The sequence below is a fragment of the Macrobrachium rosenbergii genome, chromosome 13 (genome assembly GCF_040412425.1).
Source record: "Macrobrachium rosenbergii isolate ZJJX-2024 chromosome 13, ASM4041242v1, whole genome shotgun sequence".
NCBI lineage: Eukaryota > Metazoa > Arthropoda > Malacostraca > Decapoda > Palaemonidae > Macrobrachium > Macrobrachium rosenbergii.
The window spans coordinates 21,742,202-21,766,252 of NC_089753.1; the positions used below are offsets into that span (position 1 = coordinate 21,742,202).

General features: G+C 36.2%; 2 protein-coding genes across 5 annotated transcripts in view; one reads left to right on the forward strand and one right to left on the reverse strand.

Moving 5' to 3' along the window:
• Positions 1-1,296: 1,296 nt before the first annotated feature.
• On the forward strand, positions 1,297-18,637 carry LOC136844991 (MFS-type transporter SLC18B1-like). Of its 3 annotated transcripts, XM_067114495.1 has the most exons (15): positions 1,564-1,805; positions 3,964-4,446; positions 5,342-5,516; positions 7,485-7,580; positions 7,708-7,781; positions 9,057-9,184; positions 10,495-10,583; positions 11,940-12,027; positions 13,636-13,781; positions 14,146-14,345; positions 15,142-15,240; positions 15,879-15,947; positions 16,759-16,852; positions 16,961-17,088; positions 18,500-18,637. In XM_067114495.1, the coding sequence occupies exons 3-14, from the start codon at positions 5,451-5,453 to the stop codon at positions 17,048-17,050; spliced, it is 1,239 nt and encodes a 412-aa protein (XP_066970596.1). In that variant the 5' UTR covers positions 1,564-1,805; positions 3,964-4,446; positions 5,342-5,450; the 3' UTR covers positions 17,051-17,088; positions 18,500-18,637. The 3 variants fall into 3 exon arrangements, with proteins under 3 accessions (XP_066970597.1, XP_066970598.1, XP_066970596.1); XM_067114496.1 differs by lacking the exons at positions 1,564-1,805; positions 18,500-18,637 and adding an exon at positions 1,297-1,338 and having other exon boundaries at positions 16,961-17,211; XM_067114497.1 differs by lacking the exon at positions 18,500-18,637 and having other exon boundaries at positions 1,324-1,633; positions 16,961-17,211.
• Positions 18,638-18,851: 214 nt separating this feature from the next.
• TBCD (tubulin folding cofactor D) overlaps positions 18,852-24,051 on the reverse strand; it is a 28,807-nt gene continuing 23,607 nt past the window's right edge. For both annotated transcript variants that reach the window (XM_067114493.1, XM_067114494.1), the window contains exons 21-22: positions 22,901-23,083; positions 18,852-19,868 (exon numbers count right to left, since the gene is read on the reverse strand). In XM_067114493.1, the coding sequence (XP_066970594.1) occupies positions 19,656-19,868; positions 22,901-23,083 (396 nt within the window). In that variant the 3' untranslated portion in view covers positions 18,852-19,655. The remainder of the gene's footprint in view (positions 19,869-22,900; positions 23,084-24,051) is intronic.

Below are 24,051 nucleotides of genomic sequence, written 5' to 3' on the forward strand. Positions count from 1 at the left end.
TGCTTTGTTTACCTTCTTCACTATGCCCTCCCACACTCCAGTTAATCATCTTGCATGGCACAGATTTTCAGTTTTTCCACGGAACACATTTGTTTTCGAAAACATCGAAATGTTTAAACATCGAGATGCTTAAAGCATATCACAAATCGGAAAACCGATTCAAAACTGCTGTGCCTCACTTTTTAATGTTTCCCTTTTCCTTGCGTAATGCCAGTCTTCATCATTCTTTCGCATGATTAACAATAGCATTTTGGTCTTCGTCAGAGGTTGAATCGTTATTTACTTAAATTCCCGATTGCTGATGTTGTCTTTTCTAAATGTGAAATTGCAAATTCCATTGCATCAAGCCAACAGCTCTCTGGTCACCTTCTCCTTCTCCCCAAATCATCCAAATAATAATATACACACTTTTACCAGCTTGCGGGTTCTCCATTCTCTGTTTATAAAAAAAAAAGCACCTCTGCATTTCGCACAACTTTAAATCTTTCTCGCTTCACATATACTAAGTACACTCTCCATTTCAACAGCATTCAATAAAGTTGGTCCAAAAATCACTTCAGTCATTCTAATTTTGTCTTTTCAGAGATACTTCTTTTGTAGTTCAAATCTCTTGTACAGTATAAGCACATATGTTCTCCCTGTTCATCCATTCCTATACTGTGACTCACTTCTCATACCTTCCCATCAGTCATTACATTTACTCCACACACACACACACACACACACACACACATATATATATATATATATATATATATATATATATATAGACTGGGACATTTTTACATTTACAGGTATATATAAATTTCTGTTTAATATCAGTCACTATAACTCGGGAATAACATACAGTCATGGAGAATTAATGTGATAAATGCTTCATCACCAGTGGGATTCGAACTGCCGCCTGGTTGGGAAATAACGAAAATGGAGTGCCTAAGACCATTGAGCCGTCAGAGCAGTATGGATAAATGTCGACTTTGCTGTATTTAGATTAACCACTTCAATTCTACCGTCACCATGGTTACCTTCGGTTTCATGGATTAACTAGCTAATAAACGGTAGTTTTCAAGTAAAATGTTTAAGAGATATGATTTTGTATTTAGTTTCTTATACAGTCTCTTTTGTTCAAAAGCATCATCTTAGTTCTGAGGGTAATCTTGATTGACTGACAGCAACCTACGAAACTTAATGCCAAAAAAAGAATTTAAATGAACAAATAAATAAATTAAAATTTTTGTACCTAAAATAGGTATCCACAAAAGGACCTGTTGGGTAGGCTATTTGCCTTGTTGGACTTTGAATCGTTCTTTCTCATAAGTATGCACTCAAACCTTGTAGGTGAGTCAGTTTTGTCTACTTCAAGTGACTGCTAAAGCATCTAACATTATTATTACAGACCTCAAGCACTGTATATTTCTCATGGCTATCTCTGATACCTGACTACTTTTGTCAGAAGTGGCACTTTATTTTGAAAAACCTATTATTCCCTTTTCTTATTTGACTGGACATTCAATTCCTCGAAACTAGCCTCGTGATAACAGCTTTCTTTATTTCTGGGAACCCCACTTTCAGCTGGAATTGATTGCAGGAGCACAGGGAAGTGGAAGCGCAGGACAAGGATCTTAAAAACAGGGTGTGTTTGCACTTTCCATTTCACACAGTTATCATACACCCGTAATGTGGCCAAAATAAACAGCTGCTTGCCTTGTCAACAATTGTGGCCATTTTGGTGAAATCTCTTAAGATTTGTTTAGAAAGTCCGACAGTGAAAGAAAATTTATAGTAATTGGAACTTATGGGTGCAGGTACGCAAACTTACATGATCCTTTGTAGATTCTTCCGATTAGCTCATGTGGCGGTGTTGGGAGATAAAGATTAGGCCTATGTTGTAATGGTATTACAAATTAACAACACATGAGAGGCTTAGAGCATAGGCCTACCTATGTTTGTTTGAAGAGACGTAGAGCATATATTGTTATCTGTCAGTAATGAGTTTGAATTACTCATAGGTTAAGCCTTGTGTTTAGGGAAAATAGTCATTGCTTTTCCCTTAACCATGGGTGTAACAATTTTGAGGCCTGTTTGAGTAAAAAAAAAAAAAGTAGGAGAATAACCTGTAAGATTCGGATGTGTCAGTCATATTGAGAGAGAGAGAGAGAGAGAGAGAGAGAGAGAGAGAGAGAGAGAGAGAGAGAGAGAGAGAGAGAGAGAGAGAGACTGGTAGCCTAATAAAAATGGATACTTTCAAAGAATGGGGTTCTTTGCCCCTCCTTTGGATGATCCCGATCCTTGCTTAACCTGGCAGGAAAAGTGTGGCCAGAACACTAAAGGGGTTATAATCTAACCAAAGCAGGGGCACAGCTTCCTACCAAAACTCACTTCGCTAAGTTCTTGCTTATCTTGTGTTTGGGAGAATGAAGGTGGTTGTTCCCCAATACCAAGAAGGTGATGTATCATCAAGTTTGAGTGGTTAGACATGTGATAGAATATTATTCTTGGCTGCTCTAAGCTATAAATGGGGCAAAAACATTAATAATTTCTTGGGAAGATGCCCTATGCCACCAAAAGCCAGTGCATCCAACAAAGGGCCAATAAGGCTGCAGTATTATTTTAGTCCCAAAAACTTGGACCTAATGCACTGACAATAGTGGCTGGTAGATGTCAAAAGACAAGAGTACTTTATAGTGTATAATTGATGAAACTGGATGATAAAATGTGAGTAGGAAGTAAGCTAATCATGAACAATGGAGGCAGTACGGTATTTTGAAAACAGTAAAGTGAATGCAAAAGAGCCTGAAATAATAGAACCAGTGGATCCCATATTTATACCCTAATAGGGTATGCCCATAGATTTGTTCTTGTGTGAGGCCAAAATTGGAGCAAGGTAAAAGTTACATTAGTTGGAAAACCTCATAAAAAGAAATGGAAGGGGGGAGGGGATGAATGAAAGTAAAAGTAGTGAGTGATGCATGGGGCTTAGGTGAAGTAGAAAAGACAAAGTGCCCGTCTACAGTGTGCCATCTAAGCATATTGTAAGTGGTACCTCCCTGGAGGCAACAGAGGGTATTGACATGACAAAGGGGCCAATTGAGAATGCTGCCAAAAACAACTGGAAAACCATTCTTTGAAGAGATAAAATACAGTATATGAAACATATTCAAGGAAGAGATGGGACTAAAGTGAGATTAGATTACAGTGATAAGACAGTATAGAAAGGAGCAGGAAATGGATTATAGTTGAAAAAAGTTTAGATGAATACAATTACAGAAGCAACCAAAGGAAATTATTTACTTTCTACCAACTCACTTGGTACAAGCTGGGGGCAGGGGTTAAAATGCAGCAAAGCACCATGAGGATCATTTGTACAATGTATCATGCAAGGGATAGTGTAAATGGTATCCTCCTATAGGGGTGTAGCCATATGGATGCTTTGGAAGATGTGTGGGATTGAATGGTATACTAATGGAAGTCATTTAACAGGAGGTGCTTAGGTTTACAGAATATAATAAAAGTAGGTGTGAGGGAATTTTGATGCTTGAAATGTTTAAAATAAGCAAACACTGAAGAGTCCCTGAATTGCAGGGCTTGGGGCTAATGTAGAAATTCTTAGATTGGAATGAATTTTTTGTTCACCTATATGTTTGACTTGACCTCTAAAGTATGTCCAGTAATTAGTGAGCTCCCATCTTGATGATAGGGCAGTTCAAGAGGTTAAGCATGTTCATTAAATGTAGCCCACCCATCATGCCCCTTGGCTACATATAAAATTCCAAATTTCATGTCTATATACCCTAATAAGACTGGAATGTTTTATCAGAGAAGTTTAAAAAATTGCATCCCTACTGTACATTGATCAGAGGATTCATTTATGTAAAACCTGTATTGTTGCTTATGCTGTACTCACACTGATTGTGTACTTAATTTTATGTTAATTGTTCAATGTAAAAACTTAGCTTATTTCAGTTTCAGCTATTTGAGACTGCTCCAGGGAAGCAAAGGACAATGTCAGTGCATCGAGATGTTGATTATGCTAATCTTACACACAGTACTGAAATATGTGATGATGATGCAGCGGTTAGTACTGAAGCACCTCAGAAGGAGCAAGAAGCACTTCAGAACGGTCAAAGTCCTCACACAACTCAGTCTATACATTACCCACAAAATGGTCATGGCTCCAGCCCTGTTAACATTTCTCCTGTTCCCACTACCACGTTTTCCTATTTTGGCCAAATACCAGCCTATTCTGCAATACCAGATGGGTCGGTACCAAAGGATTCGGTTCCTAGCATGGGCAATTGTGTAACTTCTCCAGCGCATCTTGCCCCTCCATCCCCTTTCTTCCCATCATACTTCAGCAGGACGTTCGTCTCACTCGTGGCATCATAGTTCCTTCGGTTTGCATCCTTCATTAAGTGAAAGGTCAGCTCTTTTAGGGAAATCCGTCAGGTAAGCATGTTGTTAACGTTAATTAAAACTGTAAATTTCAATTATCAATTAAGCTTATACTAGAGAATGATTTTTGGTACAGTTTCCAACAGCATCAGGGCAGAAGACAGTTTCCTCATCAGATTATACCCTAAAAGAAATGAAACTGGAGCAGTGTACCTGGTATATGAAAGTGGTTGAGAAAGCAAGAAACTTAGAACATAGATTTTAATATCCTGGTAAGCTTTCTGTCTGGCCCAGTCATCTTGTTATGATCTGTTTCCTTTCACTAAGTTTAATTCTAAAGGAGCTGGCTCAGAAGTCATAGAATATTCCAGATGAGGTGGCTTTACTGTGTTTTTGGGTCCCTTCTTTTTTTGGGAGTAAGCTAACTTCTTATTCCCCAAATTGGAATGTTCTCCCAAAAGAGGTATTTTGCTCAGAGAATTATTAACTCCTACAGTTTTAGGAGTGAAACACCTTGAATCAGTTTCCCTTTCTATGCACAGAATTTATTTTATAATGTATACATGTGATGCCTATTCACCAGGTATGCCTTCAACTTCCATAGTGCCATTTGCCTCTTTCCTATAGGTGTATACTGTACTTCAGTGCAGATGGAGATGTTCTACAGGAGGGTTATTTGTTGAGTTCTCAAACCTTTGGGTAACATGGGGACTGAATTGTTCTTCCTTAAGCATGTCAGCAGTTTTGATTATTTAAAAATTTGGTCTCTGTATAAATTGCGAGAAATGTGTTTTATGGATAATTTGAGTAAATGTAATTCTGAAAGTAACAAAAGTATTTAATCAGCTTAATTTGGTACTTCTAATAAGGATTTCATCATACATTATACATTAAATTAATTGTTTGTTTGAGGTGTTAACGTTTGGACAAATAGATTTAATTTTTTCAGGTCAGGATCAACTTTTGTATGCAGTGCAATTCCTTCCAATGTCTTACCACATGATGCAACCAATAGGGCTGGTGGTTTCAGCAGGAAACAGCTGTTAACCCTGGCTTCAATGCTACTGATAGACTTTTCGTCCTTTGCCTCAATGTCTGTGTTAGCTCCATTTTTTCCAAAGCAGGTTTGTATTAGTGTACAGTATGTTGTAACACTATTTAGTTCACAGCATTATTCGTTGCCTCTGTAGTGACAGATTTTTATAGTACAATATTTTTCAAATAATTCTGAGATCAGTAATACAATACATATTAGGATCCACAGTGTACTTAGAGGGTTTTTAGATCAAGGTGTTTGTACAATTCTTAGGCTTATGCCCAAAAAATTAGAAGTCTAGGGTGCATGTTTAAGGCTTCTTACACTTTATTGATTCCAAATTTGATGAAAAATGTTGTGATGATGAAATGTGTGCGCCAAAGTGTAGCATATTTATGACTGAGCAGATGGTTTAAAATACTGAGGCCAAGTTACCTGAGTAACTGACTAGTTCTAAGGGAAACAAAAAGGTACAGTGGATGATGGTTATTCATTAAAATTTTGGTGCAGTTATTAATATAAGGATGGGTAAACATTCTGATGCCTCATAGTCTCTGCTAGGAAAGGTTCTGCTCCTGCTGCCATTTTAATTTTCTTGACTCATAATTTCCTAACATCACTGCTTAATTTTTCACAGTCTCAGTGAAAGGCTTGCTGGATGTTGCTGTAGATCCTACCACTACTCCCTGCAGATCCTCTGCCACAGCCCTTTACTAGGCAAAGTGGGCTGAACTCATGAATTGGTGTGACAAATAGGGTTCTCCTCCACTAGAGTTATTGCTAGTCTGCATTCAGCTTAGACTTAGGAAATGACAACAACATTTCCAACCATACCTCAAGTTTCAGTGAAACCTCCAAATTGGGACTTGATCTTGGTGCTGCTAAGTTTTAAGTCTCCATACAAGCTTCTGTTTGGCTCTTTTAAGATTCGATGCTCAAGACTGTTTTTTTATCATCTTAGCCACCTGAAATCATGACAGTGAGCTCCACAACCTTTCAGGAGAAGTATCACATTCAAGCTGCTGGTCTTTGGTCACTGTCTTGTTTGCTCTGGAGTTCGTAACCTGTGCTCTGTAGTTTATCAGGGACAGGTCTTTGTTTGATTCCTCTGCTGTCTCAGTTGTGCTTCCTTCTGCTGAAAAGAAAATCCCATAAAGGCTCTTATGTCTTGTTGTCAGTTAAAGAAATCCTCAGTCTCTCTTGTTCCTGTAAATGAGTCATCAGGATTGGTTGGTGTTTAAGAACTTTGTTTCTTATTGACTGTGACAAGTCATTTTCCAAGCTACACTCTGGATCAAGGCTTACAAGGTGTGGGCCTCTGCATTCCTAGAGTGGGCACTTGCTGTTATCGCAATACCTTGGTATGTTTTTCCTTGAGGTGTCCTTTATAAAACCCTTGATGCATTCTTTGTGGAACAAATTGTGACAGTGACAGTGATTTATCCCTCCTGTGTTTGGCACTGGAGGCATGTGTATCCTGGAATACAGTACCAGCTGTTACACCACTTTTGCTTGGAGAGAATACTTCCTTGGTTTCAGTTCATTTGTAAAACCATTTCCTTTGGACAGAAGTCATCTAAGTATAATGTAGAATTACACATATCTGCTTATGTTAGCTTCGACATACTTTTATTGCTTCCTGAAGACAGTATGCTACTTTGACTGACTTTGAAATGACTTAGGAGCACGAACAGGACAGTGAGTCGCAACTTGTCTTGTCTTTGTTACGAACTATTTAAGAATATCTTTTGGTAATCATCATTGCAAGTACTACCTCGAGAACTAGTGTGACTGGTATTGTATGTTGGTCATCATCACATGATTCAGCCCTCTCTGTTGTAATTTTTGAATGACCAGGTTATTCTAATTAAGACATAGGTTAATTGATTTCATTTGTAATTTCCTTCATAACCTTTTTCTGATTTTACCTTTAGTCTGCATGCTATAGTCAAATTTTAATGAAATATGTAGGTTTTCGCGTGGAATAATATCCAGTATACCTGTATTGCATTTTTCAGGTTCTGTATTAGATCATTTTTATCTCTTTATATTCCAGGCCCGAAGTTTGAATTTAGGCACTACATTTGATGGAGTAGTTTTCAGTGTTTATGCTTTTGTAATTTTCATAGCATCTCCAGTAATTGGGAAATTTGTAAGTATTTAAGGGACTACTTTAACAGTTCATAGCAAGTCATGGTTAAGACTATGGAACACTATTGTAAATATGAATTTTTGATAAATGAGAACAGAACTTTAAAAATATCTAATTTCCATTTTAGTTACCTTTGATGAATTCCCGTAAAGTCTACTTAGTAGGGATCATGATTGCGGGAGTGTTTGACATTTTCTTTGGGTAAGTATGTGAAGACTTTCTGAAGCAGTGTGTACTTTAAATGTAATTGTTCTAGTGAATTTTAGCAGAATCATAAAGAAGTTACTTTTAAATTAACAAGTATTTATCAACCTTTGGATAAAAATAGGAGTTGCACACACTGGCATGAAGGAGGCAAGAAGGAACAGACCTGTAGGTATTTTAGTGGAAATGACATTACTTATAGTGAAGGACCACCTTTGGTCACAAAATTTTGAGGGTCTAATATTCCCTCTCAGTTGTGAAACATGAAGTTTGGACCAATAAGGTGGAGTCATGTTAATGACCAGGTGAAATAGCAGTATTGAATATACGCTCTTAATCTCATAAGCTTTCCTTAGGCTTAGTATCCCATTTTTGCATACAGTATAATTATATGTACAGTACAGTGGAAGAGTAAAATTATACTGATAGAAACGATGAATGCGATGTTAGGTCAGTAGGCTGTAATGGAAACAATAGTATTAGAATAAATGCAAGTGACAGTTTTCAGAGGAGAGATGTCTTAATGGAATTATGAAATAGTGACAAGGGAAATGCTGCAGTAGTAGTTGAGCAGTCTTAAGAGACTTGGCCTCCGGTATAGCTTAATTATTTCTGGTCATAAAAGAGGGAAGTTTTTTGTAGAGTCCCTCATGTAGGAAATTTTTTTGTGTACAACAATTTTAAGACGGGTTGTAAGCAACTGGAAGCAGTTGAGTTTTTGGCTCAGGATCCAAGCACTGCCTAAATTATTGCCTCAGGACCACATATATTAGAAAATGATAGCTAATAGTTCTTTCATTTTTCTAGACTTCATAACAAGACCCAGCAGCCTGAGCATGTAGCTGATTGCTTAAGGACCATTTGCCATACCTTTCATTTCAAGACATAGTGGCCCATGGTAGACAAGTGCTTTTTTTTCTTGGTAAAGTCAGAAAAATTACATTCCTGATAGTAGGTAGTGTCGTAAGACCTTGCTGCCAGTGCTTATTTTGCAAGTCCTGCTTTTCATCACCCAGTCTCAAAGAGTTCAGTAGACTTGGCTAAAAACCCACCAAATAAAGGGTCAGGCCTGTGCTCTTGGGACTAAGAAGTCTCAAACTACATTAATTTAAAATTGTGTGTAGGAAAAAATATGACAAAATTAAATTACCATTGGAGGAGTATTGAGTACTTTAAACATGTTAGCTGTAGTTATTGTTTTTGTGCTAAGATAATGAACTTTTTTTTCATTATTAATGACCAAGACTGCTATAGAATGCATCATCATTTCAGGATGACATACTGGGTACGGTCCCCAGAGGTTTTCGTGGTAATAACCATTACTCTGCGAATAATTACAGCCCTTGGCACAGCTGCTTTCTTGACAGTTATATATGCTGTGGTTCCAGTATTATTTCCTGGTGAGTCTTGCCTTTTTTGGTAACATTAAGGACAAATCGTAGATATGAAGCATGGTTCTTACTTGATGATACTGTATAGGGAGTATGCACTGTAAACCACACGAAGAAATACAGTATAGTATTTCATATTTTTAAATTATTTCTCAAAGAAGCAAACTTAAATTGTATGATTGTAAGGGGACTAAAATTTGGTTTTGTCTTGTAACCATGGTTGATACCTTGACTCCAGTAAATGTAAGTCCTTAGAGTGGAAAGCACTGGTATATACATGAGTAGATTTTCGTAAGTGTAAAATCACTATCTGTTGGTAATTTTAGATTTCTGTTGTTGAAATGAGTCCAAGCACACTGGACAAATCAATGTACATTAATTTTATAAGGGTTGTACATATCAGAGCCCTCTTCAAAAGGCAGCACTATGGAATTGCTTCGAGATTACCCTTGAATTAATAGTACTAGCGTAAATGATCCCCATAGGGGGTTAGCGCAGTCAGTGCACCTCATGTGGTGCACTGTAGGCATCACTTAAGGTTCTTTGCAGCGTACCTTTGGCCCTAGCTGCTGTCCCTTTTCATTCCTTTTACTGTACCTCCTTTCATATTCTCTTTCGTCCATCTACTTTCTATCTTCATCCAACAGTCGATTCATAGTGCAACTGCTTTGAGGTTTCCTCTTGTTACATCTTTCAAACCTTTCTATGTCAGTTTCCGTTTCAGCGCTGAATGACCTCGTCAGTTCCAGTCCTTGGCCTTTGGCCTAAATTCTATGTTCAGTTCAGTTCAGTTCAGTTCAGTTGTAAATGATGACAATAACCATTACAGTGCTAAAAGAATACTAATAACCTGTATGTTACAATATCAACCTAATAATATTGATGATTTGTTTATATTACCATTCGTAATCTGTAATGTTTTAGGATTCAAGGGTACTGTGAATATACAGTATTTACTTTGATGTATGCCAGACAGCTGTTGGGAGGGTATGAGATTTGCATATGCATAATGGAAACTGGAATTTATTGTAACAAGAAATTTTTTTTGCAAAAAAGTTAATTTTCTTTGACACAGTGTGCCACCTATCATCATAGGTGGAACTACAATACAGTAGTTAGATGAAAATAAATTTTTTTTTTCCAGATTAAATGTTGTTACTGTTTAAGAAGTAAAATTCCAGTAAAACACTGTTATTAATAAGTAACCTACTTTTGGAAATGAAGAAACTACAATTTTGGATGATTCAGATTTTGAAATTTTTAGGAGCCGTTTCACTAGCATGCAATGCTACATTGTTAACTAAAGTTTTTCTTTTCAGAGGATATGAACATGGTAAATGGAATGCTGGAGACAGCTGTTGGAATTGGGATGTGTGTTGGTCCTGCAGTTGGAGTTTGGCTATATTCAGTGAGCTTCAGTTTTTTATTGATTGTTTATGCCTGAAATTTGGGAAAACTGATTGTGTATATACTCATCTAAAGTTTTCATATCTGGTCATTAATGTGACTGACTCTGCAAGTACATAACACATTTTAAAACTGCTGAGATAGTAGGAAGGGTTGAAGCATTTCTGGTGTGATTCTCTAAACCATCAGTTCGTGCACGTGTTTCGAACCTATTCTTGCAATCTTTTCTTAAAGAGCAGTACATAGTTATATCATCCACCTTTGAAACTAGACATAATTAGCTGTAAATTTATTCAGTTTTAGTCTGCATGCTGTTTTATCCATGTAATTGTTATCCTCCTTTAATATGACATTTTAAATCAGTTTGTATTTTTCACAACTAACAGGTTAGGCACAAAGTCATTTAGCCTTTGGAGGGAAAGCATTTTGATCCAGATACTGTATACAGTATATAGTATCTGATGATTTTAAACATTTGCCTGAGATGTATGCAGTCATAAGTCCTTCAGTGATTAATGTTCCATATGGTTGTCTGCTAACACTTGTGCCAACCTTCTTAGAAGCATAAAGTTTCTCAGGTTTTCCAGTTACATTAAATATTTAAAACTTATGAGAATAATCTTTTTTTACCAACTCTTTGAGTTATAATATCAGGGAAGGCTGTATTATAATTTACATGAAAGTGCATGAGTACAGAAAAACATTACAGTACTGTATTGGTGTTGCTGATGTAAAAATTGAGATGGTTTGGACAGAGATAGGAAAGATTGAGGAACAGTTTTTTCTTTGGCAATGTAGTACTGTAGATACCAAAGTAGTGGACTGAAGACCTGTAGAAAGGCCAAGGCAGTCATAGAAAAAGGGCCAAGGTGAAGACCTAGACTAATTGGGAATTCTGGTGGAAAATGTACGAGACAGAAGAGGGTGGAGAGAACTTACTTCACGCGTAACCTCATAAAAGGGGAAAGCTGTCATAATAATGTAGATGGTGATAATAGCACTGCTTGAAAATGTGAAATTAAGGGAATCATTACAATACTAAAGGATCATGATTTTGCAATTTGACTGAAGATTGGCGAGAGTTTGGATGTACTGTACCTCTTTGACCACTGGGGTTAACAAGGTTGTCACCTTGGTAAATCGCATATGGTCTTTATGAATACTGTACCTAACTACAATATTAGGCTTTAGTATGGTAGGGGTTTGTACTTTACATGAACATATTTATATTGAGTAAATCTACTACTGTACAGTATTGTTAATCTTACGAATTATTAAGTAACATTAATTATACAGATTTTACTCAGGGAATTATGGATGGTCAGTAAAAATTTTTTGGTTTATTCTTGATTTACAGATCGGTGGATTTGGTCTTCCATTCTATGGACTAGGAGGGTTTCGTGTTCTATGCGCTTTCATCAGTTATTTTACTTATCCATCTTACGGTATGTTATTTCAGTTGTGTTATTTTCGCATAGACCTCACGCAGCACTCGAATATGTAACCCTAGTTGTAGCCCTTGAACCTAAATGGCACTAATGAAGATCCCATCAAAAAAAGGCGTAGCTCATGGGCTGTTAGGTTGGGGAACCTGGCTGATGTAATACCTGAAAGACTATGTCAAGGCTGTTCTTAGTCTCCTGCACCAACTGAAGTTGTACTGTTTGGTGTATTTGTCTTGTGTCTTGTTGTTTGTGGCAATTTTATTTTATCATTGTCATGTTTTGATGATTTTGCTAATTTCATCATTTAATACTTGTCTGCTTTGTGTGGCTTCATGATAATGAGCAAAGAATTATGGAAATTGATGCTGATTCTATTAATGTTGTTAATGAGGTTATTAGATGAAATTGGCCTCTTTGAAGCCTTAGTCTATGGCTGTCAGCTAATAAATCAAAATGTTAAATTTATTATTATTTATAAATAGAGACAAGGTCCTTAATTTTTTGCAAGTTTTCGTTGCTTAATGTTACTCCTACATTTGTACCACTTTTTTCCTCCGTTTTTAATGCTGGCAGTATTTTTTATTACTTTTCAGATGTACTGAACTGTTCACTGTTGGTATATTACAATATGCTTTAATACATTTAGCATGCTCAAGAGTAATTGCTTGTAAGTTCTTGGAAACTCGCCTAACTATCATAAAAAAACTCAAAAAGTAAGGATATCATTTTTAAAACTGAGTGCTAGATTTTGTAGGCAGCAGATAACAATGAAAATGACAGGAGCTGGGTGCTACAGTGTGTGATGGGTCACTCACTTGAGCTAAAAAGGAACTCATGTTTGACAGGGTTAGACAGGCCAGTGTCAGCTGCATTAATTTCAGCATCCACTGTGCCTTGTGCATTTGCCTGAATTTTTCCATTATTTATATCCAAGTTTTCTTCTTTAGACATCTTACTCATCAGAACTTCAGAGAAGCTGAAGTCAGTACTGTGCTTACTGCAGTAGCAGTAGGGACGCCCTTGTTTAATCTTCAACTCTCAACAGTGTATGAACCTTAAAGCTGCATATTTGAGACTGAAATTATCTAGTACAGTAGGGCCATGTTACTGTGTCAGTTATCAGTTTTTGTAATTTATTGAAATGTGATGTTTTTGGTTAAATACATTTTTCTAGGAATCCAGTAATCATAAATGGCATTAGTCTCTGTGAAACAGACCCAGACACACCACTTCAATCGACAATGAAAGATATTATTTGAACACTGTTCCACAAGGTGATGCTTCTTTTCTGTGTGACTTTGAAGCTACTTACGTTGACGTACTAAGCCAGTTGTGTTTATGTGCTTTCTAGGATTAACACTATTCTGTTACACTGCACATGGTTCTAGATTTTTTCACTAGTTTTACTGTATTTAGATTTTTTGAAGAGTGCCAGCATAAAGGAATGGTCTTATTTGTGCATGCTGATACTGTAATGGTATCAATAGTACAGTAATAGTAATTTCTCCAGAGCCATTTATAGTGTGCACCAAAGCACCATCGGAATTTTAATTTATGAATATACATTGGTCCACCACTGGGTGATCTTTATTATTTTATTTTTCTTAGAAATTGACTTGCTGCCCCATAATGAGAGAGGCTTTGTGTTGAGAGTGCTGTGCCACACAGAAGCCATTTTGTCGCTTGTTATTCTGTGTGTAACAGCAACTTGTTTATCACTGCTCTACCCAATACTTCAACCCCACATGAGTAAGGTAAGTGACCTAATCGTTAAAAGTTACTTTATGTGACGTCTAATGTCAACAAATGAGGAAGGATTAGTTGCACAGACTTTTCCCTTTGAAGAATTTTTTGAAAATCTATCCAGTTACAGAGTTCTTAGAAATTGTCATCTATATGGTACATTATGATTATGAATAAAAACAAAATCTATGCCTGCCCCTTGGGTGTAAAGAATTTAAATAATAATAAAGGGAAGAGTACATATTTTAATTTAAATGTTTTAAATGTCTTGTTATTATTGTAAATCACAAGATACAAGTCTTTAGGAACAGCTTATGTTGCCAAAATATTGGTATTTTGTCTTTTGTCATTGTAATACATTTTAATTTTTCATAGCTAGGTGTTTCTGTAGAAGGAGTTGGTCTGGTTTATTTGCTCATGTCTGCTGCCTACGCATTATCTTCACCTTTAGTGGGTCTTGCAACTGACCGTTTTCAGTGTCCTTGGGGATTCATGTCATCTGGATTATTAATCATGGCAGTTGCACTTGTTCTGCTTGGTAATTCACCACTCCTGCCATATTTATCTCATAATGAGTAAGTCTAATGTTCACTGTTGTCTTGTATATACAGTATTCGAAGTAAAGGGGACCGATGTTTTGTAAGAAATGTTGTCCCAGTGAATATAAGTAATTTTATTTTCATTTATAATTTTCAGACAACAGTCTGTCACCACAAAGTCTGTGTGGTAAGTCAGTCTGCCTCCCAAATACAACTGAATATAAATCCAAGGAAAAGTGTACTGTAGATCCAAAATGATAACTAGTGTTGCATTTGTTTAAGTTGACATGTAAATGAATAGCTGCAAGGTAATAAGCGGGAAGGAAAAGGACCTTAGGACTTATGGTATTATTGCCATATCCAAATTTATAAGTTGAATAATCTCTGTTGTTAAGTCTCAGGCATGGCATTTGGTGAAAAATTGGAAGGCTGAGTCCTCGGATCCATGTTACTGTCTACAGAGGAAGATGAGTTTCTAGTTTGAATTTGGCTTTGATCAAATTCCATTAATCTGTATAAACAATACAGTAGTTATCAACACCATTTAGCTGTCGTGTCTTAAGTTCTCTGTCCCATTGAATTTCTATAATTTTCTCTGGACCTGTTAAAGAGACCAACCCTTCAAATCTGAAAGTCTAAATTGCTCTGGGCATTGAATTCCATTTCAAGTAATAAACTGATTTAGCATTGTTGTTGTTAGTAGGTGGTTTAACCAGGCTTCTGATATTGCTTTAAGGAAAAGTATTAGCTGGGGGGCTTGTCTGAGCAAAATTGATCTATTTTAATAGACTAACAATGTTTAATTCTACATGAAAATTCTTTTTCTTTTCAGACTCTACATTCCAGATGTTATTGCCATTGTATTTTTTGGCCTTTCCTCTGCAATGAGCATTGTACCGACATATGGTGCTATTCTAGAAGCAGCTAACAGGTAGTGTCTTCCATTGTACTATTATTATTATTATTACTCAAAAGCCTCTGAATAACAACCTAAATGGAGTTGAGGTCAAGTTTTTTTATGAAAAAGTTTGTAGCAAATTTTATTTCACCCCCAATAAATCCTTGTTATTTCCACCATTTTACCTTTGATTTTCTTGCATATTCATACTAAGTAAAGATTAGAACATAATAATAATAATCTGTTTATCAGTCTGTCATTGCCTGAATGCTTGGCTTTACAGCCAGATTTTTATAAATCCAGCTAGTCTAAGTTGGTCACACTTATCTGACCCATGGATATTTGATTATTAACAGAATTCAGGTCAACACAGACAAGATAAACATGTTTGTTAGTCTTTCAGCTAACAGAGACTGCTAAGTCTTAGAAACCATTCTCTCCAAGAAGTATTGTCAGTCTTAAATTGTCATTTTACCCACCCCATTAAAAATTTTTAACACAGATTAAGTGAGAGCAGAAATGAGAATTTTGAATCAGTGGTCATTTATCCAAGAAACTCCTTTACAGGTTATGAAGAATCTTTAGTTATGAAGTTTATCTTTAGCTATGAAGTTTTAAAAGTTCTGCGTTTTTAATTACTGTATTTCTTTGAACTGATTATTTTTCCACAGAGACGGCAACGTGGACATGGCCACATACGCAGTGGTGGGTGGATTGTGGTCGTCATCTTACTCTCTTGGGTAAGTGTATGTAATGGTTATTCTTTAGTGATTGTAAAATGGGCATTGGAATTTTGGATGATACTGCAAGGTGAGACAATAGTTGCAGAAGAGATGAGTTATTGTTGAGGTAGAAACACTGTTGTTTTGGGAGCATTCCCATCTAAAATGTTCATCTTTTGTTGAGGAGGAACACAGTTGTTTAAGCCTGTTAATTTCCCCTTTGCAAATTATTTTTGTTTTAAGGTTACTTTTCCAGTACAGTAATTACAATTATTTGGAAGGGAAGCCCATACCCTTCAGTTATCACATCCTTGTCCTTCCCCTTTTCAAAGTTTACCACCTTTGATAATCCACATAATTACTTGCCTTCATATAGTGGCAAAGGTCATATGTTTACCTCCTAACACTATCTGCTACTGTTGTGGGATTGTGAGGCTACTTCCTCCATCAAAGTCCTTATTCTTCAATTTATTTTGGATCTAGCCATCCTGACTATGCACTGAACCTATGCTAAACCCAGGTGAATTTCTTAAAGGCTTGAACACTTTTCTTTAACAATTGTCTCTACAGGAAGTCACTCTAGCATACAGTAAGAGGTATCCCCAACAGGTTTTCTTCAAGATGTGTTACTTCCTCGCTTCAGTATGAGAATGCTGGAAAATATGTGTCAGTGTCAAACCAGCGAATATTTTTGAAAAGTAATTTGATTGTAATACAGTAGCAGTTGTAATTTTGTCCATAAGCCTGTTATTGAGCTCAGAATAATGGATTCAAATTTTTAAAGTCTCCCACCTTGTATGTTACTGGGCATGTCATTTTTTTCTTCCAGAGAGGTGCTGGGTCCTTTACTGGCTGGGTTTTTATCAGAGTATATTAGTTTTTCATTGTCTACTTCAGTAATGGCTATCCTTCCTGGAGCTCTGGTAAGAAATATATAGTTCATGCATTGCAATACAGTTTTTTCTGAGTAGACAGATGTAAAGTGTGATTGCCCAATTAGCTTTTCTTAATCACATTTTCTTTCATGGCAGGCAATTTTATGTGGAGCCTTCACGTGTGTTGAACGTCACAGAGCCCGCAGAATGTCCAGTGTTTTGGATACCACTTACTCTTATTCTTAGAAACACTTGGTCTCATTGTGATAATGAGAAGGATAATAGTAAGCATTCTAAACATATGTATTATTTCCAAACTGTAGTGGTGCATGTTATACCCAGTAGTTTCAAGAACTCTGCTGACATTTTAATGTATTAAGTCTCAAAATATTAATTTAAAAAATACTTTTGAATAGATCAGTTTTCCTTGAAAGAGTTAGTAGATTTTTACAACACTGTTTTAAAGTCATACCCAGGACAATTTTTTTGGTAGGAATGGGACTAGTAATTCATAATAGCCTCTGAGGTACAAAATATTAAAACAAATTATGCCTCAAGAGAGTTTTCCAAGGCTTTAACAAAGTATAAAGGTACTCTGTGGAAGAAGCTTTATAACCTGAGGATTCATTTTACCCTTCGTATTTGACCTAGAACTTTGATCAGGAAAATGAGCCATCTTTGGTCACTAGTGTGAAAGAAGCATAGCCTCTTGAGTGTGATTTGTTTCAAGATTTCACTTAAAAAACTGGAAGGAAGTCTTAGAGAAAGGGATTAGGAGCATAAGCATATAAATGATGACTCTAGTAATGGAAGGAAAGCTTAGTACAGTAGTTGTCCAGGTACTGGATGTGAGAGGAAACACTTGTGTCTGATGCAGGCAATGTCACAGACCAAGGAACTTGCTCACTGGTTATGAAAGCTTGAAAGAAACACTATTGCTATGGCCAAAGCAGCAGTAATTCTCCTTCAAGCAGTAGTGCTTATGTTGTGCAGGCAGCTTGCAGCATCTAACTCATTTGCCCACACATCATCTAAAACATTTGTCCACACATCACAGCAGCCATTTCTGACCCTCTGTGAATAGGTATTGAAATGTGCAATAATAAAATTTAAAGCAAGCAATTCATTTATCAATTGACGGACGATTATTAGTATTTTATAGGGTGCATAGAATACCTTTGGATGGGAGGTAAAGTTTTGTGATGTCTGCTAGGATTCCATCTTGGATAATTAACCCATGTAGGAAATATTTAAAAGTTGTCAACTGCAAGTGGATATTGCTAGGTCCAGGGCTGACACAGGACTCTTGAGATGTCCCTGTACCTTCATTCAACTGAGATTAATGAGGGTGTTTGGATTCATTCTTCCTTGTACTTCACAGCCGTCATCCAAGGTCTGTGGTTATTGCAGGAGTTGAGATTCAAAAACAGGTGAAATATATCAAGATGCAAAAACTTTTTTTGTTTGCTTTAAGCACCAACAAACCATTCAGGCGATTTGGCCTAGCATACTCAATTGATTCCAATTAATAACATTATCACATCTGGGATCCAGACATCATGAGTGTTCTCCCACTCTTTGTCTTTTGGATGTTCTGCCTGAATTCTACATCTTCACTTATGTCTTGGGCATTACCCTCTGGCCATTGCTACTGGTTGGTCATGTGCAACTTCTAAATGTTTGTTTTTTCAACAGACTCCTCCAAACAGACTCCTCCTCTTCTCATCATGTGCTGGAACCATCTCGATAAGTGAGATCTCAATCAAATGTGTCATCATTAGGATACCATCTAAGCAGAACAATCAGCAAAGTATTTTGGCCTTTTGAAGTCACATTTTTTTTTGCATGTGCATATCTCCAATACATCGATAGCCACATGAAGTGTCTTCCACTGTACATAAATTTTTGCTATTAGTAAAAAAAGTTTAAATAGTTTTACTTTGAAGAATGCTGAGGCTTTTCAAGATTTAAAATTGTAACCTAAATGCAGTTGATTACATTAAAATGTAAAACGGACTTATCAGTTATGATGGATCCATGAAAGGCATTTATAGCTTCGTTTTATTGTCGAGTGATATAAAAAAAAAAGTGTAGCTAACTGAATGTGGTGCAAACAAAACAAAGGGGATTTTACTAAGCTTTGATAATACCATTGTGACATATTTCAGTTTTGTAGTTGAAACTGTGTATTAGTTACATATCTGCATCAGAAGCATATCACAGTTATTTTGCATGAAGTTTATCACATAGGAAGATTACAAATGCATTATATCTTGCACGCACCACAGCTGTGAAACTACGATACAATGGTAATTTTAGCCCTAGGAAAAACCTCTGCGACATGTTTCCTGAAACTGATACTTATAACTAGGAACAGATGTCAGTGTAAAGTTCTCTTAACATCGTAGTGCCATCTACTGAATGCTTTGAAATATGAAATTAAAATTAGTGGAAAAGTTTTGAAGTATTACAAAACATATATCACAGTCAATTTACATAAAAGTAATCCATCAGTAAAGACTATAAAATAATATTTTGGGCCTTCAATCTCCCACCATAACAGATTAACAGTAATAAATTCTAAAAAGCAAAAGTCATACAACTAGAATTTTAGTTTATATTTCCTATATAAAGATCCTCTTATTACCATTTGGAACTTAAAAACTGCAATCATTTTCAACCAACCAGTTGGCTCTCGTAATTCATGCATGCAAGCAATGCAAGCTTAACTGGACGGGTGCGTTCTCTTGCACAGATGCAAACCAACTAATTGTTAACAAGCCACCTCTTGGTTCCTTGAAAGAAAGTGGAACGTATTAACAACAGCTGGTCAGGTTTTGTGATCAGGAACTTATTTTTTCCTCGGCTGAGGAACGGGAATGTCGATCAGCTCACACAAACGATTTCTTTGTCTTCTAGCTTCCTCCATGTTGTCCATCCATTCTGTTTCTTCTAAAATATTTGTGATTTCCTCTACGTGGTTTTCAGGGACAATTTCTTTATCACTGTAGTCTTGAAGAGCAGTTAAGAAACTAGTTGCCGTTACTGCTCGTACCTTTGGATACTGTAGGAGGAATAATAGTTTCTTTTAAACCAGGACTAGATAAAGGTGCTCAGTTAAGTATCCACTATATGACAGCAAAGTTATGATTGTGGAACTTGGAGTTAATCTGAAAAATGTTAAAAATTATACTCTGCACAAGAAATTCAAGTCTCAAATTGTTTTGCTCTTTTTTGAGAGGAAACTGGCTGACTACTACAAGTCTTCCAAACAAGATTATTTCTTAATAATCTCTCCAACTATTACCATTCCTTAAAATTTTTAAGCATCCAATCGGTTTGGTTCTCCTTTGGTCCTTTTCTTCATGCATTCTCCAAAACTCAAATGATCACTGCTGCTGTCATTCATATGAATCACTTAACCTCATCAGGCTAACCTCATAAAGCTACCATGGGTATATATTTGGATGGCAGCACAAGAATTAAATCTATGTAAATGAAAACTCCACTTCCAGTCCACAGAACTTGAATGTACACTGGCAAGAAAAGTGAAGATAGTTTTTTTAGCTGTTTATCGAATTTTAATTTTTTCTTGCAGAAAACACATAACTGTAAATTTACTTTAGAATATGAAAATACAATGCAAACTATATCATATATGTTAAATCTGCAAACAAAACTCAGATACTTAAATCACCATGCATGTGGTAATCAGAATTTCAGATGATGAGAGATCTAAAAATAGTGTGTGGATATCTCGGTGTAGTGCTGTTTATCAGAACGGCAATATTTGCTCTTGAACAGGCTTATTATTGCATCATCATACGAAAGTTAATGATAATTTCTTTAAATTTACACATTCATATTTGATAAAGGTCAGCTGGAATTAAAGTAAATTAGGCAGGTTGACCTAATCTATTTAAACTGGCAAAGCGTTTCTTATGATAGTACTAATACTTCCATGGAAAAACACAAGTAACTGGATGTTTCTTAATGTTGCCATAGTCTCTCTCTCTCTCTCCATTTAAAAAAACATACTGTACATCGTCAATCTCTAAAAGAAAAAAAATAATGAAATGAGTAGCCTCACATGTAGGCTCAGGGCTTACACAACAGCAACTCTCTCTCTCTCTCTCTCTCTCTCACTCTAACCTTTCTCTCATCCATAACATTGCATTCATTCCTTTATTGTTCAAGTTTTTGGACATAGCTCAAATTTAACTTTGATTTCATTATGAAGAGAAGATTATGTGCAAGCATTCCTTCATTGTGGTGTCATAAATTTATGTGCAAGGTTACTCAGAGGTTATGGGGAAAATGTTTATTTTGCTCAGAGCTGTCGCTGCAAATTACAACTTGAACGAATACATGCTTACTACTGCATATAAGTATCAATGATTTCAGAACCATAGAATATGATAGAATGTTATAGGAGGTCAACAAAAACACGCACAATAAGACTGAAGCTCCTCCCTTCTAAACTCAGATGTCTCATTATTTAGCAATATATGTCCGAAGATTTAAGAAAACTTTTTATCCTTTTTTTTGCCGAGTGTACATAGGAGCTAAATTGCACACTGACTATTGTTCCTGGCACCATGCAATATTTGGAATCTTCATGGAATGTGGTGGTACGTGTTACTCTTGAACTAGTGGCACCCTGATGTCAGCAAGACTACAATCTGTGAAACATATAACTAATACTTAAGTACAATATCGGGTTCAATTGCTCCTGATTCTTGGTCATCAAGTTAAAACTAGAGGCCACATCAGTCACTCCTAACCTTTATCATGCTGCCACATGTGCCTCTTAAAACTCAACTTCAGAGAAGAAAGTTTGAATGAGTTTTCATGAACTAAGGAATCATTAATAACCCTGCTCTCCAATAAATTTAATGTTCTTTGCCAATAAAGTGAAATTCTCTAAATCCCCCCCCTTTTTTTTTTATATGTTCCAACCCAATGTAATTATTTTTGATATAATTGCACACATCCTTTCCGAACTCCTCTGATTTTAGTCAGTTTTCATTTATGGCTGCTTCTGGTCATTATCATATATCCCTTGTTGGGGCAGGGGTAGTGCCATCAGTGCACGTCATGCAGTGCATCCGTTCCTTTTACTGTACCTCTGTTCATATTCTCTTTCTTCCCTCTTACTTTCCAACCTCTCCTAACAATTTTTTCATAGTGCAACTATGAGGTTTTCCTCCTGTTACACCTTCAAAACTTTTTCATATTCAATTTCCCTTTCAGCACTTAATGACCTCATACTAGATGATAATGGCATTATAAGAAATGTTAATTCAATGATTTTCCAAATTACAAAATCACAGTATTGATCTTAAGTCTTCACATACCTTTTTAAAGACTTTTACTCAGCATACAGTGTTTTTGGCTGGGAAGGACAATATGTGATGGCGCAGAACATTATTTACATGTGAATTTTAAGCAGCTTAGCTCAAGCAGATACGAAGTCAGTACCAAATGGATCACAGATTAAATACTATACCCAATTTCCTTCAGTACAAATATGTTCACACAATTCAAAAGAACTCTGGATAACAAAGTGTTCTAAATCTTCAAGTATATACCCAACAATTTATTACTTTAGTCATTACTTTAATGAGACCACTAAGCCACATTTCTAGACCCTTACCGGACCCACACGATGATTTGATCTTAAATGTGATGTCAAAACTTGAAAGTTGGACAGCCAGGTATGAAGAGACCTAATGGAACAGGTGCTAAGTAAAAGGTAGAAAGCAAAGCAAGTGGTGCCTAAGAGGACATTGCCATGAACCTTACTAACCCTTGCTTATTTTAAGGGCCAGCCGAATCTCGACTCACAAATTAGAATCTTTAATCATGTTATGAAAATGAGCATTAAGCTCTCCATAATGGAGGACACAGTAAATACTCAAGGTACTTCAGATTCATCTAGAAAAGTTCATATATTTCATATATAATTAAACCTTTAAAAAAAAAAACCAGGTCCTAAGTTTTCTTCAACCCTGATCACAGTGCTTCACACTGCCCGTTTTTGGTCAATGTTAAAACACCAATTAATACTAATAAAACTATAAATCATCATCTTACCTGATACCCCAAAAAGAGTGACAGCTGAGTAAGGCATGGTTTGATAGAAGGGCCTTCTATTCTTAGTAATTCACAAAACACAGCCACAACACCAACTAATTTATGGTAGTCTGCTGACCGGAAACATTCTTTTTTGAGTAGTGTTATGATTCTCGACGTAAATGCATTATTTTGTTCCAGTACCTGTGATGGAGAATGAGAGTAAAATGAAATAAAATCTGTGCTTTTTGTAATATGTTACTATGAATTCCTACCATCTACCTACTTTAACATACATTTTTTTTATTACCAGAAGGTGGACCATCCACAATTACCTTAACTGAGAAGTTACTGGAGTGAGGGTGCTCTACCCCTAAGAGAGTCACTAGCTACCAGTCAGCTAGATAGTGATTATTTTGGTAGAGTAACTCATTCTTCAATGCATAAATCTGCAATTTACAGATTTAAGTATTCAGAGATATTAAAATTGACAAAGCTTGTGTTCACACACAAGAGCCTTTTTACAGCAAGAGAAGAAATTGACAAAGCTTGTGTTCATACACACAAGAGCTTTTTTTTTTTCACAGTACCAGAAGAAATTTACAAAGATTGTGTTCACACACATAAGAGCCTTTTTTACATGTGATAGCATATTGAGAAGATGGACATGACATTTTCTTCCAAAATGATGGATAACAATCTCTATAATTTGTATATCAGCAAGATATAGCTGGAATATCATTAGTGGTGTATGGGAACTAATGGTATGCTGAATTTTGAGGACTTTTGATATAACGTTGCTAGGTAAACGATAACAACTAGGGCTTGGTACACAGTGTCAACACTGAAGGTCACTAGTATCTATTTAATGCATGATTTTGCTCATTTTATGTGGGTTCCAACATTCAGTAATGAGCTTCCCCATGCAATAGGAAGAGTCACAAGGAGGGTCACTACTTGCTAAAACTGACGAATACATTGTACAAAAAAAGTACCACAATGGTTCCAAATGTGATAATGTTTCAAGAAGAAAAACAAACTGATAACTGAAGTTGTACTTTCATAATTACCTGCCTTTGCTACAGCAGAAACAATTACAAAGTATGAAGTTACATTGGGGGAAATACCCCTGAAATAAAAGGCAAAGAAAAATTGCCAGAACAGAGTCCACT

Bases quoted from the DNA above. Each gene is read 5' to 3' on its own strand.
- LOC136844991 (XM_067114496.1), top strand. From the start codon at position 5,451: ATGCTACTGATAGACTTTTCGTCCTTTGCCTCAATGTCTGTGTTAGCT. The intron at 9,185-10,494 runs GTGAGTCTTGCC...TTTTCTTTTCAG, and splicing joins GGTTCCAGTATTATTTCCTG to AGGATATGAACATGGTAAAT. The intron at 10,584-11,939 runs GTGAGCTTCAGT...CTTGATTTACAG, and splicing joins TTGGAGTTTGGCTATATTCA to ATCGGTGGATTTGGTCTTCC.